General features: G+C 47.2%; 1 protein-coding gene across 3 annotated transcripts in view; it reads right to left on the bottom strand.

Annotated features, from left to right (window-relative positions):
• KCNH1 (potassium voltage-gated channel subfamily H member 1) overlaps nucleotides 1–22,450 on the bottom strand; it is a 206,909-nt gene extending 184,459 nt beyond the window's left edge. For all 3 annotated transcript variants that reach the window (XR_012763082.1, XM_075412947.1, XM_075412948.1), the window contains exons 1-3: nucleotides 22,302–22,450; nucleotides 2,556–2,679; nucleotides 2,203–2,309 (exon numbers count right to left, since the gene is read on the bottom strand). Coding sequence is in view for 2 of the 3 variants with exons in the window: in XM_075412947.1 (XP_075269062.1) it covers nucleotides 2,203–2,309; nucleotides 2,556–2,679; nucleotides 22,302–22,374 (304 nt within the window). In the remaining variant the exon portion in view is untranslated. The remainder of the gene's footprint in view (nucleotides 1–2,202; nucleotides 2,310–2,555; nucleotides 2,680–22,301) is intronic.

Below are 22,450 nucleotides of genomic sequence, written 5' to 3' on the forward strand. Positions count from 1 at the left end.
AGGAAGTGTGGGCTGGATGAGTGGTCGGTGAAGTGGATAGAGAACTGGCTGAATGGCAGAACTCAGAGGGTTGTCATCAGGGGCGCTGAGTCTAGTTGGAGGCTGGTGACAAGTGGTGTCCCTCAGGGGTCAGTACTGGGCCCAGTCTTGTTTAACTTCTTCATCAACGACCTGGATGAAGAGTTAGAATGTACCCTCAGCAAGTTTGCTGACGACACCAAACTGGGAGGTGTGGTAGATACACCGGAAGGCTGTGCTGCCATTCAGCGTGACCTGGATAGGCTGGAGAGCTGGGCAGAGAGGAACCTGATGAGGTTCAACAAGGGCAAGTGCAGGGTCCTGCACCTGGGGAGGAACAACCTCATGCACCAGTACAGGCTTGGGGTGGAGCTGCTGGAGAGCAGCTCTGCGGAGAGGGACCTGGGTGTCCTGGTGGACGACAGGTTAACTATGAGCCAGCAGTGTGCCCTGGCTGCCAAGAAGGCCAATGGGATCCTGGGGTGCATCAAGAAGAGTGTGGCCAGCAGGACAAGGGAGGTTCTCCTTCCCCTCTACACTACCCTGGTGAGGCCTCATCTGGAGTACTGTGTCCAGTTCTGGGCTCCCCAGTTCAAGAAGGATGAAGAGCTACTGGAGAGAGTCCAGCGGAGGGCTACAAGGATGGTGAGGGGACTGGAGCATCTCCACTACGAGGAGAGGTTGAGGGAACTGGGCTTGTTCAGCCTGAAGAAGAGAAGGCTGCGAGGGGACCTTATAAATGCCTACAAATATCTGAAGGGTGGGTGTCAGGAGGATGGGGCCAAGCTCTTTTCAGTGGTGCCCAGTGACAGGACAAGGGGTAATGGGCACAAACTGAGGCACAGGAAGTTCCGTCTGAACATGAGGAGGAACTTCTTCTCTCTGAGGGTGACGGAGCACTGGAACAGGCTGCCCAGGGAGGTTGTGGAGTCTCCTTCTCTGGAGATATTCAAGACCCGACTGGACAAGGTCCTGTGCAGCCTGCTGTAGGTGACCCTGCTTCGGCGGGGGGGTTGGACTAGATGACCCACAGAGGTCCCTTCCAACCCCTACTATTCTGTGATTCTGTGATTCTGTGTAATTCTGATAGAAAACAAGCAGTTCCACATATTCACAGATCAGCACTAGCATAACTAACTACTATCTTTTAGCTTTTGTGAAGCACCTGTGGTTCTCTCTTCAAACTCCAACAGCCAGCACTAGCTGGTCATTTCAACAGAAAGACCAATGGTTTACGCATATAGGTAGATTGGAGTACCTTTCCCCAGAAAACTCGTCTTTCAAACAAAAAACAAGGCAGAAACGAGGTTAACTGTCAAAAATTACATCACAACTGTTTCTGTTATGTTTTGTGGTTGAAGTCCGCCATGCCCGCTAATGCAGAACTGATCAAACTGATCTTCACAGCTGTGATGGAAAGGAGCTGAGAGCAGGACGCTTCTGCAAGGTACCCTCCCCTGTACACAGATACTACCAGTTTCATGATTAGAAGGCAAAATTGTTAGGAGCAAAATAAGTTACAGAATGCAGACTTTCAGAAGAACATTTAGCCAGGCTGAAGACTCCAGAATATTTACATTTCAGGTCACATTAAGTAGATTAAAATAACTGTGCCATGACACAGTCCAAACTAGATGGGGCAACAAGTTTGGGGCAAGTAGTTCATCTGCTGACAAGGGCAGTTGGAGACAGACCGAAATTCGTACAAAAAAAAATCATATCCCAATTAAGGGATTTTTGTCCAAAACTAAAGACAGTTTCATCTGAAAATGTCAGAAGTAGTTTAGCTTCTAGAACAAAATATGTGTTCTTTTTATTCCGAAACTACATCTAAATACTAGCTTTGCTATATTTTTAAAAATTAAGTATGTTCTCTGTACTGGAAACCATTTGCACAAACCTAGCTTGTGTATTATCATTGCTGATGGAATCTTGAATGTTGTCTTAAAGCATTACACACAAACTGCTCTAAATGTCAGAACAAATTAGAGAGCTTCGTCTGCCTCCCTGAGTGACTTTCACCCCTAATGTTCTCATTTCTCCTTTGTAGATCAACTGGTAGAACTGGGGCTTATTTAGCCCTAGATAAAGCACAGTCCTCCAGGCTGAGAGACTTGCAGTTTACACTATAATTTAAAACAACTTACACACCTATGTTAACGAATGAACCAATCAACTACTTACTGTTCTTCTTGTACATCAAGATTTCAAAGGAGTTCATCTCATAGTTCTCAAACGTTTGCCGGACCTTGTCAATTGTATCTTTGTCTGTCAGCTCTCCATACATAAAACTGCAAATAAGGCAAGAAATTCAAGTCAGAGACTAGACAAAGACAGAAAGCCATTTGTTTACAGTGTGAAAAGGACCTATTTAGAAATAGCCCTTCTTTGATTTTGTTTCACCTGGAAAGTATATTTGACACATGCAGCCCCAGGAGATAAAAGACAAAACTGGAATAAACAGATTACTTTTCTCCTCAAGCAGCAAGCACAACACTACAAGCTATTTAACAGAAAATAAATCTGTTCTCAAATACCTGCAGGTGCTGCTTTTTTGCATAACTTCTGCTCTGTGATATCCTGATAGCTTGCAAAATCCATCGTTGCTGTAGACAATGGGCCAATCCACTATCTGGGCATTACCCAAGACAAAATTCGTATCTGTTTGAAAGAACACATCAGTTAGACATTAGACAAGGCTGTGGCTGCATTAGAGGAAATACTCATTTTGGAATCCAATTGCTCCAGTCCCTGCACAGTTTTTCCCAGCTACTGTTCCCACTGCAGTCAACAGGATTATTCCCGGTTTTAATGTGAAGTCTTATTTAAAACATTAATTACTTATGCAAAGCTTAAGAGGATGATTTTATGCAAGTGAAACACATGATGGTTAAGCAGGTAAAATTCATCCCTTGACTGTGGACAGATTCACCAAGCTGTTTCCCTCTCTGCCACACACACTGATGTACCATGACACTCAGTTTGAATGTGAAGCCTCTTACACACAGCCAAAACAGCACATGGGCAATATTTCTCCTCTCTGACTCTAGACACAGTGGCTCCTCTCAGTACAGCCTTCGCTGCCGGCCACACAAGCTCAAATACTTCTCGTGTGACGTGTACGGCACCGTGCTCCAAACTAGACACCACACAACTAGGCCTAGTACTCGCACCAGTAGAAAGAACTTTGCTGTACAGGCCAGGAGGAGTTTCAATCAGTAAGAAAAAAACTGAGCAGGATTCACACCTCCACTCTCACTGGATCTGTGAGTGCTACCTTTTTTATGATTGATATCTAGTTCAAATGACAAACATACTCAATGCTGTGCCCAGACCTTGCTTTTCTCTGCTGCTTCGGCTCTTGTGCAGTCAACCAACTACACCTGCACCAGGACAGACAGCAGTGCTGCGGCTGCTTGGGCACTGGCAGGCAGGAGGAGGTGGTGGCTCCTTTCACAGCTGCAAAGACCCCCTGGCTTCTGAAAGTCAGGCCAGACAGCCACATGAGATTAACAGGCTTTCATACTTAAGGGGAGCCTTTCAGGGAGTCCACTACACCGTGTGCTTTTCAGGATCTACCCCCAACACAGCCCTCATTAATGCTTCCTGCAACCAAGACACACAAACATTTTACCTATTCATTGCAAAAAGGTTTGTTTATTTCAACTTTCAGAATCTTTTGTCCTGTTGCAAACTTCAAGTGGATTTAAATAAAAAACTCCTCCAGCTATCTAAATCCACTGCCCAGTCCTATGAGCATGATGAAGTGTATCTTTATAGACTCTTTAGAATGAAATACACCAGTAGTATAACTTCAGGACATTTTAACTGCTTTGTTTCTCACAGCCTCTTTTGAATACCATGGTTTTTGCTTGGTTGAAGCACTTTGTTCCAAAAACAATACAGGTCTTTTACCCCTTCCTATGAATAAGTAAGCCAAGTCATTTCTCATTGCTAAAGCAAGTGCTTTTGAGTGTCTGTTATAAACACTGCATTGTACTGTGTTAGGATGTTTTTAAATTTTCATCAGGAAGTACAAAAAAATGACAAAAAAATATGCATATACAAATGTTAGGCCAGGTCTCGCCCTGATCTGAATGGTGTTGCTTCATGCATGCATCTCTTCTCACTGTCTCCCCTTCTCAAAAGGTAACCTACCCTTCTCTCCACTTCCTCAAGAGCTTTTTCAAGAGTTTCTATTAACGTAAACCGTGGCCTTCCTTTCACATTTAAGCCTCAACATTGTCTTTGGACAAATAACCTCTTTTTTCTTAAAAGCTATCTAGGCCTCTTTTCTGATGACCATTGCAGTGCTAATCCTGCTTTTATCCAGCCTTGCAATGCTTCTGTGAGGTACGACAGTGCTCTTATCCCCTTTTTACAGGTAAAAACAAGTCACTAAGTCCACAAGGGGATTTAAGCACCAAAAGATGAGACTGCTACAGCCTAGCCCCTAGATGCCCAGCTCTCAGAGGCTCTGGAGCTGGAAGCTCAGTGCACAGTGCTGGTGAGATAGAACTGAAAAACATTAGCACAGCAAATAGAAACCTGCCCAAGTTAAACTATGGAAAAGAATGAATAAAGGGGATATTTTAAGGGGTTTTTTTTCCCCTTTCTGATACCTAATATTTTAACATAAGCCCAGTTGTCACAGATAATACCCAAGATTCTTTGCCATTATTACAGGAGCTAAAGAATCACGTTCCCACTTGCTTACCTTTTGGCCCAATGAAGCCTGATTTTTTTGGACTGGCACTTTCCAAAGAATGCTTAGAGAACACGCAAATATTTCCCTCCCTGCTGACAACCTAGCAGTTTGTGTGTTCTCCTACGAGACATGGGGTTACCTGAGGGCAGTGAAAGCTTAGCCTTCATTTCAACTCCTGAATGACCATTCTAATTATCAAGCTACTGAAGAGAACAGATGCCAGCATCCTCACCATATGAGTTTTAATTTAAGACAGTGTGACTTAGCTGTTTTATTTCATGCATCCCTATTAGGCAATCCTGTTGGTCTATGTTGGATGAGCCTCTCCAGGAGGTGGAGGTAGATTGCTTCACTGGACAGTCCAGGCTGGGTTCAGTTGCAAGTTAAAACCAAGCTGAGAGATCTTTATGTATCTACAACACTTTAAAGGCAGAAACTTGGGCACCTATTAATCCAAAAAGCAAGTCAGAGATTTTGATGATCCCACTGTTTTCTCATTTCTAGCTAGTTCCCATTTCATGCATCTTCACCCTTCTTTGATCCAGGCTTTCCAGAGCTCACAAACACACAGCAAGTAAATGCTGAAGTTGGATCCATTCTCTGGAATCAACACCACACCCCTGACTCATCTCTGGACTTGCTCTTCCAACTCCATTGCCACACTTTTTTAGTGCTTGCCCTTGATCCAAAAAAAGTCCCTGCAGAGATCAGTGCTAGGAAACTACCCATGTAGCTGAAAGCCTGCAGAGAAGTCGTTGGCCCTGCAAGCACAGCAGCCGGGCAGCTGAAGGGGCTATAGCATAGCACCATCCAAACTGCTAGCCCAGGAAAGAGGTTTACAACCCAACACCAGCTTTCCTTGGGAGGCTACTAGGCTGAGGATGATCAGTTCCTTTGTTCCTGATTTTGTTGCAAAGGGAGAGACAATCTGCATTGGTGGTTTCCAAACTGCCTGTACCCACTTTTTGTTTTTTTTTAAAACTCGCTGTGGCCTAACAGCCCGCAGAGTGGGAGTCCCAGCATCTGCAAAGAAAGGGTCTTAGAGACAAATAGCAATTTCTTTCCAGTTACTCACTCCTCTTCACAGATCTCTTTAAAGACAAAACAATGACACAACGGTGGTTCTCTGCCTACATGGAGAGCACGCCTGCATTTCTTCAGGCGTGTCTCTGACAATGGTGCTTTGCCTGTGTGAACACTGGCAGGATACAGCATAAATTAAGGACTCCCACTTATGACTCCCCTGTATAGTTTATTCTGACAGATAACCTGGAGGTAGAAGGGCTGTCCTCATTCCTATCATTTACATTCAATTGCATTGATGTCCCTGACAATGTGCTGCTTGGAGACAGCTCATAATCTGTTAAACAATTGTTCCTAGCATAAGAAAATATTAAATAACATCCACTGAGGCAAATATCGCCTCTCCATCTGCAGGGACACAAAGTCCCAGAGGCCAGGAAACAGCTGTGGCTTTGTTGCACAACAAGCACAAGGGATGCTCTAGTGAACTCTTTGAGCATCACAGGGCAAAGCCTCTTGGGCACTCACAAGTGGGTCAACAAGGCCAGGAAAGGAGTTGATCAGAGGAAGACCATGAAGAAATCCACTGCTAAATTCTCTTCAAAGACAGGAGGTAAAATGTGCACGTAATAGCTGCAGTACTCAAACTATTTAGTGACTTGAGGCACCTCTTTGAAAGGACTCAAAGGACTCCCTTACTAGGAAATCAATCTCTATCACAATGTCGATTGGGTTAGCGGTATTGCCTGGCACAAGGAGAAGCTGTAAGCATCACTGGCCCGTCTTATCAGCTCCAAGAAGAATTCAGCTAGGAACTGGAGAGGGTGGGCTCATAGAAAGAAGACATGGGGTTCTGGCTTGTGCTACATTCGTCACAGTATGAGCAAGACCACTGAGAGGCACAGAAATACGTCAAGCGCAGCACAGAGCACCTCATGCTACAGAAACACAAGAAAGAACTGCAGCACCTCAAAGGCAGCAAAATTACCTGCATGAGTAGGGCGGGCTTCTATGATGAGGGTCTGCAGCACTGGTTACTTTGTGAAGTACCCCACTTTGTATTTCCCAGCCTGCACTGTCCACAAGTCAGTTCAGTTCACTGCAGTATATCCGCATGTCGGCCTTTACACACGCAAATGTCAGACACATTTTGCATTATTACTTTAAAATAGTCACAGCTGCTTTAAAGCAACAAAAAAAACCCATTTTAACTCCTTCCAAAAATGCAAGCATGGGTTTTGCTCAGTCACTGAAACCACTACTTTCCTTCACTCACAAAATACATCATCACAGAAGAATCAGAAAACGTCTTTCCAAATAAGTGATCCTTTAACAGCGACAGCAAGTCTCTAGAACACCCAGCTTCTCCAAAACTACCATATCAACTGAATCTTGTTGCTACGTATAGTGCTTTATTTAACCGAAACAGTCCATCAGCTCAAACCTCCAAAACACCTGAGGACAAGAAGCACCTCACAGACATGCAGGTGGTCAAGACTAGCTGGCTGAGGAGAGCTCATCTCACAGAATCACAGAATGTTCGGGGTTGGAAGGGACCTCTGTGGGTCATCTAGTCCAACCCCCCTGCTGAAGCAGGGTCACCTACAGCAGGCTGCACAGGACCGCGTCCAGGCAGGTCTTGAATATCTCCAGAGAAGGAGACTCCACAACCTCCCTGGGCAGCCTGTTCCAGTGCTCCGTCACCCTCAGAGGGAAGAAGTTCTTCCTCATGTTCAGACGAAAAAGAGCAAAGAGCACCGAGCAAGTTACTGCAATGCTTCCTCCGGTCCACTCCCCTGTACTGCCTCACCTTCGCACCATCCCAGCCTCTCCTGTCAGGTGGACCTTGCCACACTGAGCCCCCTGTCCTGGGTTTGGCCAGGACAGGGTTAATTTTCACCAGACTCCAGGAAGGGGCACAGCCAGGGGGTGGGGGCTGACCCCACCTGGCCTAACAGAGCCGGGTATTCCATACCATGGGACGTCACGCTGGGTTCCGGTGGGGGGGGGGGGGGGGGCGGCAGGAAGGCTCTCGCGGCTTGGGCGGGCGCAGCACCGGTCCTGTTTCGGGAGAGCGGCTGTTGTACGGTTCGTGGTTGTGTTTTCTCCTTATTTGTATCGTTGTTGTTCCTGTTTTCCCTCTGTTTGCTGTTCTGTTAAACTGCCCTTATCCCGACCCACCAGTTTCTGCCTCTTTCCTTCCATTCTCCTCCGCACGCCGGCGGGGGGAGGGGCGGCCGCGTGGCGCTTTTGTTGCCGGCGGCAGCCGAAACCAAAACATTAAATTGGCGCCCAACGTGGGGCGGGGATAACGGCAGGGCTGAGCAGCGGGTGTTAAAACTGCTTTCTTACATTTTGTTAAATTTTGTTATACGCATTTTTCTGTGTTAAAATAGTCGCCGGTAAAAATGTTTCTGACTTTGATCAAATATCTCTGCTACGTAAATCCTTACTTGCTGTATGTGTTTGCCGCCGTGCTGTTTGTTACCTCGGGAAAGAAGATCAGGATGATGATTTTGCTCTACCTTACGATATCGACTTATGATATGATAACATCACTGTGCATGAAATTAGTCTTGTATTTGCATGCGGCACTGCGGTCATTTCCGTACCTCGGATCCTATGTCTTAGATTTTGTTAATAATCAAACCCAGTCTGTGGGGAAAGCCGAAGGGGATACCTTCCCCCACTCTTTCGCCCCCCCTCTCTTCCTCAGGCTGGTCCTAACTGCTTTTGAGAATTTCGAGTACCCGTGGGATGCTCAGGGCAGCACTCTCCTTTTGTTCTGCCTGCTGAACGGGTTCTGGGTTTTGTTTAGGGTTAAGCAAGTCGTTAAGAACATCCTGCAGAGACCTGCCCCGGGGCTGGATAGCTGTGAGTGGCTGGGTGTGTGGGACAGCATGGGCAGATGTCTAGAGCAGTGGGCACCACCGGTGTTTTAAACTCACCCCTGAACAAATACAGAATCCGGATAATCTGGTAAAATATCTGAAAAAAGTGTGCTGCCACCCTGGGAACTCCAGAGAGACACAGATCACCACAATGTGCTGGGGTCTGGCCCACGCCTACCGAGCCATGTTCAACACTGTTCAGTGCCTTAAAGGGGAAAGGGGGGGAAGCGAAGCGGCAGGCGCTGCAACTGGCGCTGCCCCCCCAGCCGGCCCTGCAGCCCCTCCAGCCCAGCAGGCAGTCACAGCCCCCCAGACTGGCACCGCCACTGCCACAGCTGCAGGGTCTGCCTCGGTTTCCCTGGCAGGCACAGCAGCTGCTCCAGCCCCAGCTCCAGCCGCAGGCATCGCGGCTGAGCCCAATGACCAACCTGTGCCGGTAGCAGTCGCCCCCGTAAAACTAAAGAAAGACGCAAAGAGAGCAGATCGCTCCGGGAGGGATGACGATGAGCCAGGGTCATCGCGGGAGATAGAGACAGAGATCATCACCCGGTCCCTGTCCCTGAGCGAGCTGCGAGACATGCGGAAAGACTTCAGCCGCCACCCAGGCGAGCACATTGCCACCTGGCTGCTGCGGTGCTGGGATAACGGGGCCAGCAGCTTGGAATTAGAGGGCAAGGAAGCCAAGCAGCTGGGATCCCTGGCCAGGGATGGGGGCATTGACAAGGCCATTGGGAAGAAGGAACAAATCCTCAGCCTCTGGAGGAGACTTCTGTCAGGCGTGAGGGAGAGGTACCCCTTCAGTGACGATTTTGTATGCTATCCTGGCAAGTGGACCAATATGGAAAGGGGTATTCAGTACTTGAGGGAATTAGCTGTGCGGGAGCTGGTTTACTGTGACACAGACGATGAGCAGGTACCCACAGACCCAGATGAACTCCAGTGCTCACAATCCATGTGGAGGAAGTTTGTGCGGAGCGCACCCTCCTCATATGCCAACTCACTGGCAGTTGTAAACTGGAAAGGTAAAGACGTACCAACAGTGGACGAGGTGGCTGTCAGACTCCGCCAATATGAGGAAAGTCTCTCTTCCTCCCTTGTCTCAGCTGTGGAGAAACTGGCCCGGGAGGTGCGGCAAATCAAAGAGAACATGTCCTACTCCCCACCTGTACGGGCCAGTGTCTCAGCTATTAGGGGCAAGCGTTTCCCTGCTCAGGAGAGGGAATACAGAGGCTATACACCCCGAGGCACCCTGTGGTTTTACCTGCGTGACCACGGAGAGGACATGAGGAAGTGGGATGGAAAACCCACCTCAAGTCTAGAGGCCCGAGTACGTGAGTTGCGAGGTAAAACAATCACAAAAGGGGACTCTGTTAGGAAAAATGCCGCTCCAGTTTCCAAAAGCCAGCTCTCCAGACCAGGTAGACAGTTTGACCTTGATTCCGATCCTCTGGAGGGGACCTCCAAGTCATTTTTACAGCAGGTGAGCAGCAATTTCTCTGACGAGGATTAGAGGGGCCCTGCCTCCAGCCAGGTGGAGGAAAGGGACAACCGTGTCTATTGGACGGTGTGGATTCGGTGGCCTGGCACGTCAGATCCACAAGAGTATAAAGCTCTAGTGGACACTGGTGCACAGTGTACTTTAATGCCATCAGAGTTCAAAGGGTCAGAGCCCATTTGCATTTCGGGAGTGACAGGGGGGTCCCAAGAGCTGAGTCTACTGGAGGCTGAAGTGAGCCTCACTGGGCAGGACTGGCAGAAGCACCCCATTGTAACTGGCCCCGAGGCTCCGTGCATCCTTGGGATAGACTATCTTAGGAGAGGCTATTTCAAGGACCCAAAGGGGTATCGGTGGGCTTTTGGCATAGCTGCTGTGGAGACGGAAGAAATTAAACAGCTGTCCATTTTGCCTGGTCTCTCGGAGGATCCTTCCGTTGTGGGGTTGCTGAGGGTTGAAGAACAACAGGTACCCATCGCGACCACAACGGTGCACCGGCGACAGTATCGTACCAACCGAGACTCCCTTCTCCCCATTCATCAGCTGATCCGCCAGCTGGAGAGTCAAGGAGTGATCAGCAAAACTCGCTCACCCTTTAATAGTCCCATATGGCCAGTGAGAAAATCTACTGGAGAGTGGAGACTGACAATAGACTACCGTGGCCTGAATGAAGTCACACCACCGCTGAGTGCTGCTGTGCCAGACATGCTAGAACTTCAATATCAGCTGGAGTCAAAGGCAGCCAAGTGGTACGCTACAATTGACATCGCTAATGCATTCTTCTCCATCCCTTTGGCAGCAGAGTGCAGGCCACAGTTTGCTTTCACCTGGAGGGGCATCCAGTACACCTGGAATCGACTGCCCCAGGGGTGGAAACACAGTCCCACCATTTGCCACGGACTAATCCAGACTGCACTGGAAAAGGGTGAAGCCCCAGAACATCTGCAGTACATCGATGACATCATTATATGGGGCGACACAGCGGAGGAAGTTTTTGAGGAAGGGGAGAAAATAGTTCAGATCCTTCTGAAAGCCGGTTTCGCCATTAAGCGAAGTAAAGTCAAGGGACCTGCTCAAGAGATCCAGTTTTTGGGAATAAAATGGCAGGATGGGCGCCGTCAAATCCCAATGGATGTCATCAACAAAATAGCAGCTATGTCTCCAACAACCAGCAAAAAGGAAGCACAGACCTTCCTGGGTGTTGTGGGTTTTTGGAGGATGCACATCCCAAATTACAGCCAAATTGTGAGTCCTCTGTACCACGTGACCCGGAAGAAGAATGATTTTGAATGGGGCCCTGAGCAACGACAGGCATTTGAACAGATTAAACGGGAGATAGTTCATGCCGTAGCCCTTGGTCCAGTCCGGTCAGGGCAAGATGTTAAAAACGTGCTCTACACCGCAGCCGGGGAGAATGGCCCAACCTGGAGTCTCTGGCAGAAAGCACCAGGGGAGACTCGAGGTCGACCCCTGGGGTTCTGGAGCCGGGGATACAAAGGATCCGAGGCCCGCTATACTCCCACTGAAAAAGAGATTCTGGCAGCATATGAAGGCGTTCGAGCTGCTTCAGAAGTGGTCGGCACTGAAGCACAGCTCCTCCTAGCTCCACGATTGCCGGTCCTGGGCTGGATGTTCAAAGAGAGGGTCCCCTCTACGCATCATGCCACCGATGCTACGTGGAGTAAGTGGGTCGCTCTGATCACCCAGCGCGCCCGAATGGGAAACCCCAGTCGCCCAGGAATTCTGGAGGTAATCATGGACTGGCCAGAAGGCAAAGATTTTGGAGCATCGCCAGAGGAGGAGGTGACACGTGCTGAAGAGGCCCCACTGTATAACCAGCTGCCAGAAGATAAGAAACAGTATGCCCTGTTCACGGATGGGTCCTGTCGCATTGTGGGGAAGCAGCGGAGGTGGAAGGCTACTGTATGGAGCCCTACACGACAAGTCGCGGAAATTGCCGAGGGAGAAGGTGAGTCAAGCCAGTTTGCAGAGGTGAAAGCCATCCAGCTGGCTTTAGACATTGCCAGTCGAGAGAAGTGGCCAGTGCTCTATCTTTACACCGACTCTTGGATGGTGGCCAATGCCTTGTGGGGGTGGCTGCAGCAATGGAAGAAGAACAACTGGCAGCGCAGAGGCAAACCTATCTGGGCTGCCCCATTGTGGCAAGATATTGCTGCCCGGCTAGAGCAGTTGGCTGTAAAAGTCTGTCACGTGGACGCCCACGTCCCTAAGAGTCGGGCCACTGAAGAACATCAAAACAACCACCAGGTAGATCAGGCTGCTAAGATTGAAGTGGCTCAGGTGGATCTGGACTGGCAACATAAGGGTGAACTCTTTATAGCTCGGTGGGCCCATGACACCTCGGGCCACCAAGGAAGAGACGCGACATACAGATGGGCTCGTGACCGAGGGGTGGACTTGACCATGGACACTATCGCACAGGTTATCCATGAATGTGAGACATGCGCTGCAGTCAAGCAAGCCAAGCGGGTAAAGCCTCAGTGGTATGGAGGACGATGGCTAAAATATAAATACGGGGAGGCTTGGCAGATTGACTACATTACACTGCCACAAACCCGCCAAGGCAAGCGCTATGTGCTCACAATGGTGGAGGCCACCACCGGATGGCTGGAAACCTACCCTGTGCCCCATGCCACCGCCCGGAATACCATCCTGGGCCTGGAAAAACAAGTCTTGTGGCGACATGGCACTCCCGAAAGAATCGAGTCAGACAACGGGACTCACTTTCGCAACAGACTCATAGACACCTGGGCCAAAGAACACGGTATTGAGTGGGTGTATCACATCCCCTACCATGCACCAGCCTCTGGAAAGATTGAACGTTACAATGGGCTGCTAAAAACCACTTTGAGGGCAATGGGGGGTGGGACTTTCAAAAATTGGGATACCCATTTAGCAAAGGCCAACTGGTTGGTCAACACCAGAGGGTCCACCAACAGGGCTGGTCCTGCCCAGTCAAAACCTCAGCGCCCAGTAGAAGGGGATAAAGTCCCTGTAGTGCACATGCGGAACATGTTAGGGAAGACAGTTTGGGTTAGTCCTGCCTCGGGCAAAGGCAAGCCCGTCCGTGGGATTGCTTTTGCTCAAGGACCTGGGTGTACCTGGTGGGTAATGCGGAAGGATGGGGAAGTCCGATGTGTACCTCATGGGGATTTAATTTTGGGCGAGAATAGTCCATAAATAAATTGTATAAAGTTAATTGTTAAATAACCCTGTCACTGTCTGTTATCACTGTTATAATTGTTATATTTTGTACCAGTAGTAGCATAGTAAGAATCGTCCAGATTAAAGAAGGATGGACTTTTTCGATGAAAACCTAGCAGAGCACAGCAATGATGGAACTGGACCTGGTTTTCAACAACTGGCATCCAGCAACTTCATCAAGATCAACATCTCCTGCAGACTGTGGGCACGGGCCGCACCAGATACATCAGCCGTGAGCTCGGGATGCAGCAAGTGACCGCCCATCACCACACATCACCTCCCCTGCCACGGAAGACCGTAACGACAGATGGAGCCTGAAGTCATGGATTAAATGAACTCAACGGACACTTTAGAGTGATGATCCATAGACTAAGGGAATGATATCTGGAGACAGGAGAAGTGGTGGTGATCGACCGGACAATGGGGGACCTGGGCATGACGTAGATGGTATGGAATAAGGGGTGGATAATGTCCTGGGTTTGGCCAGGACAGGGTTAATTTTCACCAGACTCCAGGAAGGGGCACAGCCAGGGGGTGGGGGCTGACCCCACCTGGCCTAACAGAGCCGGGTATTCCATACCATGGGACGTCACGCTGGGTTCCGGTGGGGGGGGGGGGGGGCGGCGGGAAGGCTCTCGCGGCTTGGGCGGGCGCAGCACCGGTCCTGTTTCGGGAGAGCGGCTGTTGTACGGTTCGTGGTTGTGTTTTCTCCTTATTTGTATCGTTGTTGTTCCTGTTTTCCCTCTGTTTGCTGTTCTGTTAAACTGCCCTTATCCCGACCCACCGGTTTCTGCCTCTTTCCTTCCATTCTCCTCCGCACGCCGGCGGGGGGAGGGGCGGCCGCGTGGCGCTTTTGTTGCCGGCGGCAGCCGAAACCAAAACACCCCCCCACCTCTTTCCAGAGGCCAGCACACCAGTTGTGCCTTCCCTGTTCCTTCAGTGACACAAGGGCCCTCCTCTGGGACACACTGATCAGAGACCAGCAGGCAGACATATTCCCAGGATGCTGCCAGACACGGTCCCACTTTGCTGCCTGCACAGAGGAAGAACTCGGGGCAACCAAGAAACCTCTGCTGAGTGAGCTGTAGCGCAGACCTTGGTAACAGAGGCTGGTCTCCACTGCACTTTCAAATATGTATGCAGGTCTGTCAAAGCCCCCCAGAGCCCCCAAAGTGTGCTCAGATTGGTGCTACGCACAAATGTAACTTAAAAGTGTTAATATATTTTCCCACAGACATCACACAAATAAAAAACTCAAAAGATTTGCTCCTAATTTATTCCCCTCTCAGTGAAATGCTACCCATAGTCACCGGGGACGGGGGCAGGGGATACAGCCGCCTTAGCTGCTGTTCCCTTAGCTGGGCATAAAGCAGCACAGGGGCTACAGCCCAGCCAGCGTAAGAAGCGTGCAGCAGGCAGAAATCACGTGCAACTGTTGCATGATTAAAGACTGTATCATAGAGTGTAAGCACAAGGGACAGATGAGTTTCTAAACAATTCTGGTATTTACAAACTTGTGACTTTGCATCACAAGTAGCATCATTTGGATACAGGGAAAAAAAGAGATGGGTTCATTTTTGGTAAGGAACACAATGCACCAAAATAGAACATTGTTTGTAAGTAGGCCTGTCAAAATTGCTACAATCACACAGCTCATATTGTGATTTTGCTTTAACAATTTGCATAGGATAGGTATCCATGAATTTTTACTCGTGTTTAGTCTTAGCTCTGAAAAAAGTAAACCAGCAGATTTAGTCACATGGATTGGTTGCACTGTGAAGTGTAACTTCTGAGATCAAAATATGGTCCTAAATTAGCACAAACAAGTCAAACTGAATTTCAAGCATCTACTCAATCCTTCATTCGCATACATGGGATTCAAGGCTCACACTTCAGGGAGGAAAGACACAGGAACCAACTAAATTTTCATCTCAACAGAAGTGCTGTAACTGTATTCAAAGCAAGTACAGAGCTGCTCAAAGGATCAAAAGGCTATTCACATAGTAGAATAAGAGTAATAGGACAAAATTCTGCTCTTCCACTTACATTCTCCTGCAGAAGCCAATCGTGTTACATGGCTACACACATCCACTCAGTATCTTCTTGTATTCATTCCTAGAGTGGGAGTGCATCAATGTTTAAATACCCCATTGAACAACTTGATCTCTCTATAGGATGGATGATATAGGGGCCTCAAAAATGTATATCCTTAATATTGAGACCAAATTATTTTAAGCTGTAGCTTCACTCTACACAAAACATATTATAAAATCCTATCAATAGGTTAATTTGGGCTTACATGTTTTATAAAAGTTTCATATAACTATTTATTTTACAAAAACAAAAAAGGATTTAAAAGCTCCTTGACTGCTAAAGCATGAACACAATCCACTACATGCAGGCATTTCGTGCTTTATTCAAACATGACTTGCACTGTCGTGTGTACTCCAGAGCCTAGTGCACGTACAGGCTGAAAAGAATTATTAAAAAATGCATTTCATCACACTTACCACAAATAAAAAAAGAGACACTAACTAAAACAACAACTTCAAGTGACTCAGGATCATTACAGAAAATTAATGTTAATTTCAGCCAGCAGTATAGATAACAACTACTGGTTCCATCTCAACATTTGTTATTTTGCATTGTTATAGGAAATATTTCACAGTAGGCCTCTACCATTAGAAAAGTTTAAATTGAAAAGAATACATTCTTCCAACACTAGTAGCTGTAAAATCTTCATAATTATTTGTATTTTTAAAATATAAAACAAATCAGTGCAGAACAATGGAACAAGAATAGCTAAAATGGAAAGTGCACAGAAGCTGTCACATGTATTTTCTGCATAGCATCATTCCTTGCCTATCCCTGAAGTACTGTCCACACAGAGAAATTAAAAAAAAAAAAGAAAAAAATACATTTAGACATGTGACATTAGCATGAGATAATTTTCAGAAATTAGAAAGTTCATCAGCTGTAAGAGTCCTACATGGCACCATTCTTAATAAAGGACAAAAATACAGCTTAGAAGTGAGACTTCACCATTTAATTGGTTAGGGGGGTTTTCCTCCCCCATCTCCTCTTAAAAGAAAACCAGGAAAAAGCATGGTTTAGTTGCATTAATTATATGGGTCTTCCATGAGTTTAAAGAAGCCATTTGATTTACTGATTATAGCTACAGCCATCAAAATCCTTAAGAGCATTTGACAAGATCTAACTCCCTGCTCACTTTTAGCTATATGAGTTACAAAAATGCATTAACAAATTCTCCAATGAATGGCTTTCATTAAGATTTGTTTTATGATCTTGTTCTAGGATTAATGCAGAAATGGACTGATATGTTGAATTATCACAGTAGAATTCCTTCAGCTTTCAGAACATTAATTTTAAAACACATTATCTATCATCTCTGTGTTGTACAGTTTTTTTCTTACTATCTATAAAAGTCGTTTTAAGGAAATCAGGTCGTACATTTCTAAATGCATAAAGATACACACACCAAACTAGAAGCTTCTGGACTAGTAAAAGTCAGCAAAAAATTATTTTATATTCGACTCAAGTGATGCTGAGAAAAAAAACGTCAACAGCAAATAGATATTTTGATGTACTGACCAACTGTATGAAAAACATGGATGAAAATAAACATAACTCCACAGCTGTTAACTTAGAAAAGGAAGATCAGGAAGACACAAAACTCTTTCCTTTGTTTCATTCTCAATTTGGGAAAATGGCCTTAACACGGAACCTAACAATTTGACCCCTTGTGATTTGTGAAGGTGTGCTGCTTTCACAGCTAAAGGTCTTGTTTTAATCAGTGCCAACACACAGACTTACACTCGTGGACTTCAGTCAGCCATAAGTGATTTTACAAGAAATCTTGAATAAACTGGGTCTTACAGGTTTAGATACAAAAGAGTACAGACTGAGATTCAAATACCGGATGCCAGATTTGTAGAGGGTAACACTCACTCTGCCTTGCACAGGGCAAGCCATAGTAATGGCAAGAGAAACAAAACCTTCAGCTCAAGGCACTTCATACATATAGCACCATCTTATTATTGACTGAGCAGTTTTCCATGCACTTTTTGCAAGGTGTGGCTCTGGCAAAGAGCTTTCCATGCAGGGCAAGGGAAGCATTCTCCAGGCCAGACCTCCTAATCCATTAAATTGGGTTATTTATGCTGAAATTAACCCACTGAAGTCTGGAAGGTGGATGAGATTTTAAACCGGCAGCATTGAGCAGAAAAACTCCTGCATATCTGCTACAGCCTTCCAAGTCAGCCTGTTTGGGAGCTTTAAGAACTAGGATAGCTTAATCCAGACATTGCACCTCATAAGGAACACCTCCATATTGCTGTTCCCTGTGCACAGTTAACTTCACCCTTTTCAGTACTTCCATGTCTAAAACAGTCACTAAAATGCATTTCTGCATTCAATAGAACCTCACTAGATCATACTAGGATGTAATTTACCTGCAGCACAAGGCCTCTGAGCTGGTCCTCTGCAAATAATGAATTTCACCCGGTGCTTGTTTGAACAGCCATTGATAATTATGCAAATTTATGAACTGTCAGGAAACCAAACATATTCTGTCAAAAGGAAACAAAAAAGTATAGTCCACCCCAAAAATGCGCTTGTTAATTTCATCAAAAGCAGTCCTGTTCTCAGCATGAAAATACTTTCTTGAGGACTGATGCTATTTACCAAAAGTGTTGCACTGGTATGGGGTACCCCAGTGAAGCCCAGGACCTGACTGCCTTTGGCACATCACATATGGAAGAGTGATGCACAGCATGATGTGTTCATACAACAACATAACAGCTCAGTAGTCTGAAAGTGACCCACAGTCCTTCAGACAGTAAACCCTATGTTTGGGGAAGCATGTCTATACTGCTGCTGGACCCACATCGCACTAGCTGCAGCCAGGTCTGCATCTCCCTACCATGCTGCTCACTGCTTCAGGTTTTGAAGGGAAGGCCGGCAGGGCCAGGCTGCAGCAGACACAGCAATGACAGGTTAAGGATCCTTTGCAAACATTTCACTTCAATGAACATTTTATTCAAGTGCAAAAGTATGAAAATAAAACTCGGTTCAGTTCTTAATTCTCTGTTACTTTCCTTTGTATTTCTCTCTGGCTGAACACAAAACCAGTTTCAGAGCTGTTTATAATGGAGTTTATTTCTCTCCTAGGTCTCAGGCAATGGTACAAGGTTAGCATGCCCAGGTTGCAGAATGTTTATTGTACTGGGACTTTATAGTCTCCAATGAAAGTAATGCCATAAATCATGGAAACGTCTCTTATTCTCAGGATTTGTGTCTGAAGGTGCTTTTTCTTTCCCTCTACAGGGAACCTGCTACATTCTCCATCAAAGGGTGCAGGTTTGCTTCCAACCTTAGGGCGTTCCCACAGAATCTAGTGAAAGCAAGACCAAATTCACACGAGCCTTGTGCCCTCTAACATCCCCTTCATCCAACCTACTCGTGTTGTCAGTAAATCAGAAAAGTGTCTATGACTTTCACTGGAATTCCAAAGACATGTAAACACAGGGCTTGCTTTTGCCACCCTTACACATGCACAGTTATCACATACTTCAGTGAGAATTTTGACCAAGGAAGGACTGCAGAATCTATCTGGCATTTACATAAACTGCAAAGTATTTTCGCCTCCCATTATTGATAAACCATTGGAATATCACCAAGAATCAGTATTCTCTATAACATATTGCACCATTTGAATTGGGTGCCTTGGCCATGAACCAAGATTATAACTGTTCTCGTTATAGTGCTTGTATACTGTGGGTGCACTACATCACCCGAGAAAAACATTAATATCACATTAGCAGTAACCATCAGGAGCTAGTGATTCTTTACATATTGCACTGGTTTACAGCATGGGCTCATTTTCTGTTCCACTGGGTGTTCTGTCTTCAAATATTTCAATGCTTCAAACAAATTTTTGTCAACCAAGCACTACATGCAACATTTACTTTTCTAGCTCTACACGGCTAGTATGGAAACATGGCTATTAAACCTTACATACAAGCCAAGCAAGATTATGGTGTCCCTCGTTTCAAAGAAGAACTTTAAGTTCACACTTCATGCAAAAGGTCCTCTTGTGAGAAGAAATCACAAAGGACCAGATGAGGTCCACAGGTCTCAGTGGATGACGTTTTATATATTCTTTCCTCTGTGTGCGCTATCTTAAGGCCATCCCATCCCAGGATGGGCCGAGAAATCCTCCATTCTTTCTTTACTCCAACATGTGCAGAGGAAATACTGTGCAGCTTCTAACACTAGCATAGCTCTTTTGGCTGGCATTTAGTGCACAAGAACCCATTTCAGCCGATTTGCAACCTAAGAAGAAACTCTTGTCCCTAATAACTCTAAAGGAGATGATTCAGACCAATGGAGTTTGAGGTGAGTCTTGCTGCAGATGGTGTGATACAAACACGAGCAAAATACTAACCCTAGAGGAGAAACCCTGAACTTGCATGCCTATGCACACTGCTATTACTTTTAGCCACTGAAGGTGCATCAGCTTATCAGTCCCACATCTAGTATGAAAAGCTGTTCAAAAAATTACTTGTTAAACTGCTGGTAAAAAAAAAAAAAAAAAAAAAAAAGTATAATTAGTGCTGTCCTTAAAGCAATGCTTCCAAAAGTGGTTGCATGCTAATTGCTTTGTTATTACCATACGGCCTCTTTCACCGAGTTAACACCCCCTGCCCCAAAACAGAACACGTAGCCAGAATGTGTTGTCCACAGCTCACCTGTGACTGTGGATGCATGTCATATACCAGTACCTTTAAGTGAAGCACTTATTCAGTATCTGATTCTGTTCTATGACCAAATTCCTCTCCTTTCAAAGGCAGTCCTCCCCCAGTTAGGAATATTCCTGTATCAACTCAGTATCTGTTGGCACTACTTCACTTGCTTGCATGTGCCAGCAAACACGGTTTGACAACAAGCCCAAGGTTGATTTGGCAAATCCCAAACGGCCTAGATAGTTTCATTGTGGGTCGCATTACTACCCAGCCAAATAAAGCCAAGAAGGGGGAGCCAAACCTCAAGCTTTATGGGTTCTTTTAAGCACTCATCCTGTGGGCATCCCAAATCACTCAAAGGCCAAGTAGGCAGTCCAAGACGAGCCACACAACAAGGAAACAGCATGTTTCCCTGCTGGCCAGCACGGCCCTGCCTCATAAGGAGAGTAGAGACTAACCTTGTCTCCTGGAAGAGACAGAGGTTAGAAGAGGCTGATGGTCCCACGTTAGAACTGATTCACACACCACTCATGTGTGACGGCATCACATTTACAGCAAAGCTGGACTGGGTTCAGCAAAAACTAGAAGGCTTATTACAGAAGAAGTGGGCTTCTAAACCTGACTCACTTCCCTAAGCTTCTCCTAATATATCTGAACTGTGCATCACTTCCTACCAGGCTTAACCTAAAAATTTGTATTGATTACAGCCCTCAGGACTCACTGAGCATTTGGAAATGGAGTGCTGTCATTCCACCTGTGCTGCCTAGCACCACACTGTTATGACACGTTGTTAATAACAGGGGAAGAGAGAAGGAAACAGAGCACAGCTTCTGCTGCATGATTCCCCTCACCTCCAAACCTCAACCGATTTACTGCACCAAGGTTTTGGCACTGGAAGTCAAAAGAAAAAATCGGGTTTTAATGAAGAAAATAATCTACAAACTTAAGACAGTTTTGCATAAAACCTTAGATAACTGGTGTTGTAAGATTACAGAAGCAGCCTGCATGTGATGAAATGCAATGTTTCATTTTTTTAAAAAAGAGGGCAAGATTCACTGGAAGAATCAGAGTATTATTTCAGGAATGCAGCTTCCAACCCCTTCCCTTCTATAGGAAAGTTGCAGAGAAAAACAACCTATAAAAACAGTCTTACAATTCTATGTGAAAACACGGTCTTACCAAAGGCTATTTCTCCAATAACATCACCTGATTAAAAAAAAATCTTTGGATAATTTGAGTTTTTAGCTGCTTATCAAGACAGTTAATTGTCTCTGCCTTATCAGAAGAAGGGGAGTACATTTTACATAATTAACTTGTCTTGTCTGGTCTTCAAAAGGAGCTTGATCCTCCATAGTCTCAATCACGCTACAAGTTCTTAATCCCTTAAGCAACCCCACCGAAGTCAATGGGAGCCCTGAGAACGGCAGAACTTGGGCTCAGAGCTCGAACAAAATGCCCATGCCCAGGTTTACACAGAGACACGGCCGGCCGCAGGCTCGCTGAGGGAGCAGCTTTTGGGAAGTCCCTCAGTGGAAGAATCTGGGTAACATTAACGCACACTTGCACGACATTGGGAAATTCGAGGCATTTTCCGCGCCACAGCTTTCCAGGGGAAAGACCCGGTTGCAGCGCACTAGGGAAAAACAAAAATTATGTACCCTCGGCCCTCAAAATGGCAAACTCTCTCCTCACTCACGGCAAACCTTCCCTTCCAACTCGGCCAGGCGGCCCTCGCCGGGCTCTCCCCTCGCAGGGACCATCTTGACTCCCGCACCGCCTCCCCGCCCGAAGCCCCCGGACCCCCCTCGCCCCCCGCCGCCGGGTCAGGCCCCGGCGCTCCCCCCCGCTCGCCCCTCGGCGCCGATCTCGCCCGGCACCGGGCGCAGCCCGGCCGGCGGCTCTGCTCGGGCCGCCCCGCCGTGCCGGCGCACCTGCAGCCGGAGCCCGGCCCGGGGGCGGCCGCCGCGCTGCCCTGGCCGGGCGCTCTCCGCAGGGCTCGGGCGGATCGCCCGGCCGGCGGCACCGGCGTCGGCCCCGGCACCTGGATGCGCCGCTCCGGTGGAACCGCCGCCGGGGCTCAACGCCCCTCGCCCGGGGCTGCCCCCGCCGAGGAGGCGGCGGGCTGCTTCGCCGCGGTGAGAGCTCGCCCTCAGCCCCGGGGCGCGGTCCCCCCTTACCGTTAGACCTTCGCACGATGTTCTCCAGAAACGTGTTCTGAGGCGCCACCAGCCCTCGCCTTCCCCCGGCCATAGTCGCTCTGCGGGAGCGCGGCGCGGAGGCTCCGCTCAGGGCCGCGCCGCCCCGCGCTCTGCCGCGCCGCTCCCCG

This window comes from Opisthocomus hoazin, chromosome 2 (genome assembly GCF_030867145.1).
Source record: "Opisthocomus hoazin isolate bOpiHoa1 chromosome 2, bOpiHoa1.hap1, whole genome shotgun sequence".
NCBI lineage: Eukaryota > Metazoa > Chordata > Aves > Opisthocomiformes > Opisthocomidae > Opisthocomus > Opisthocomus hoazin.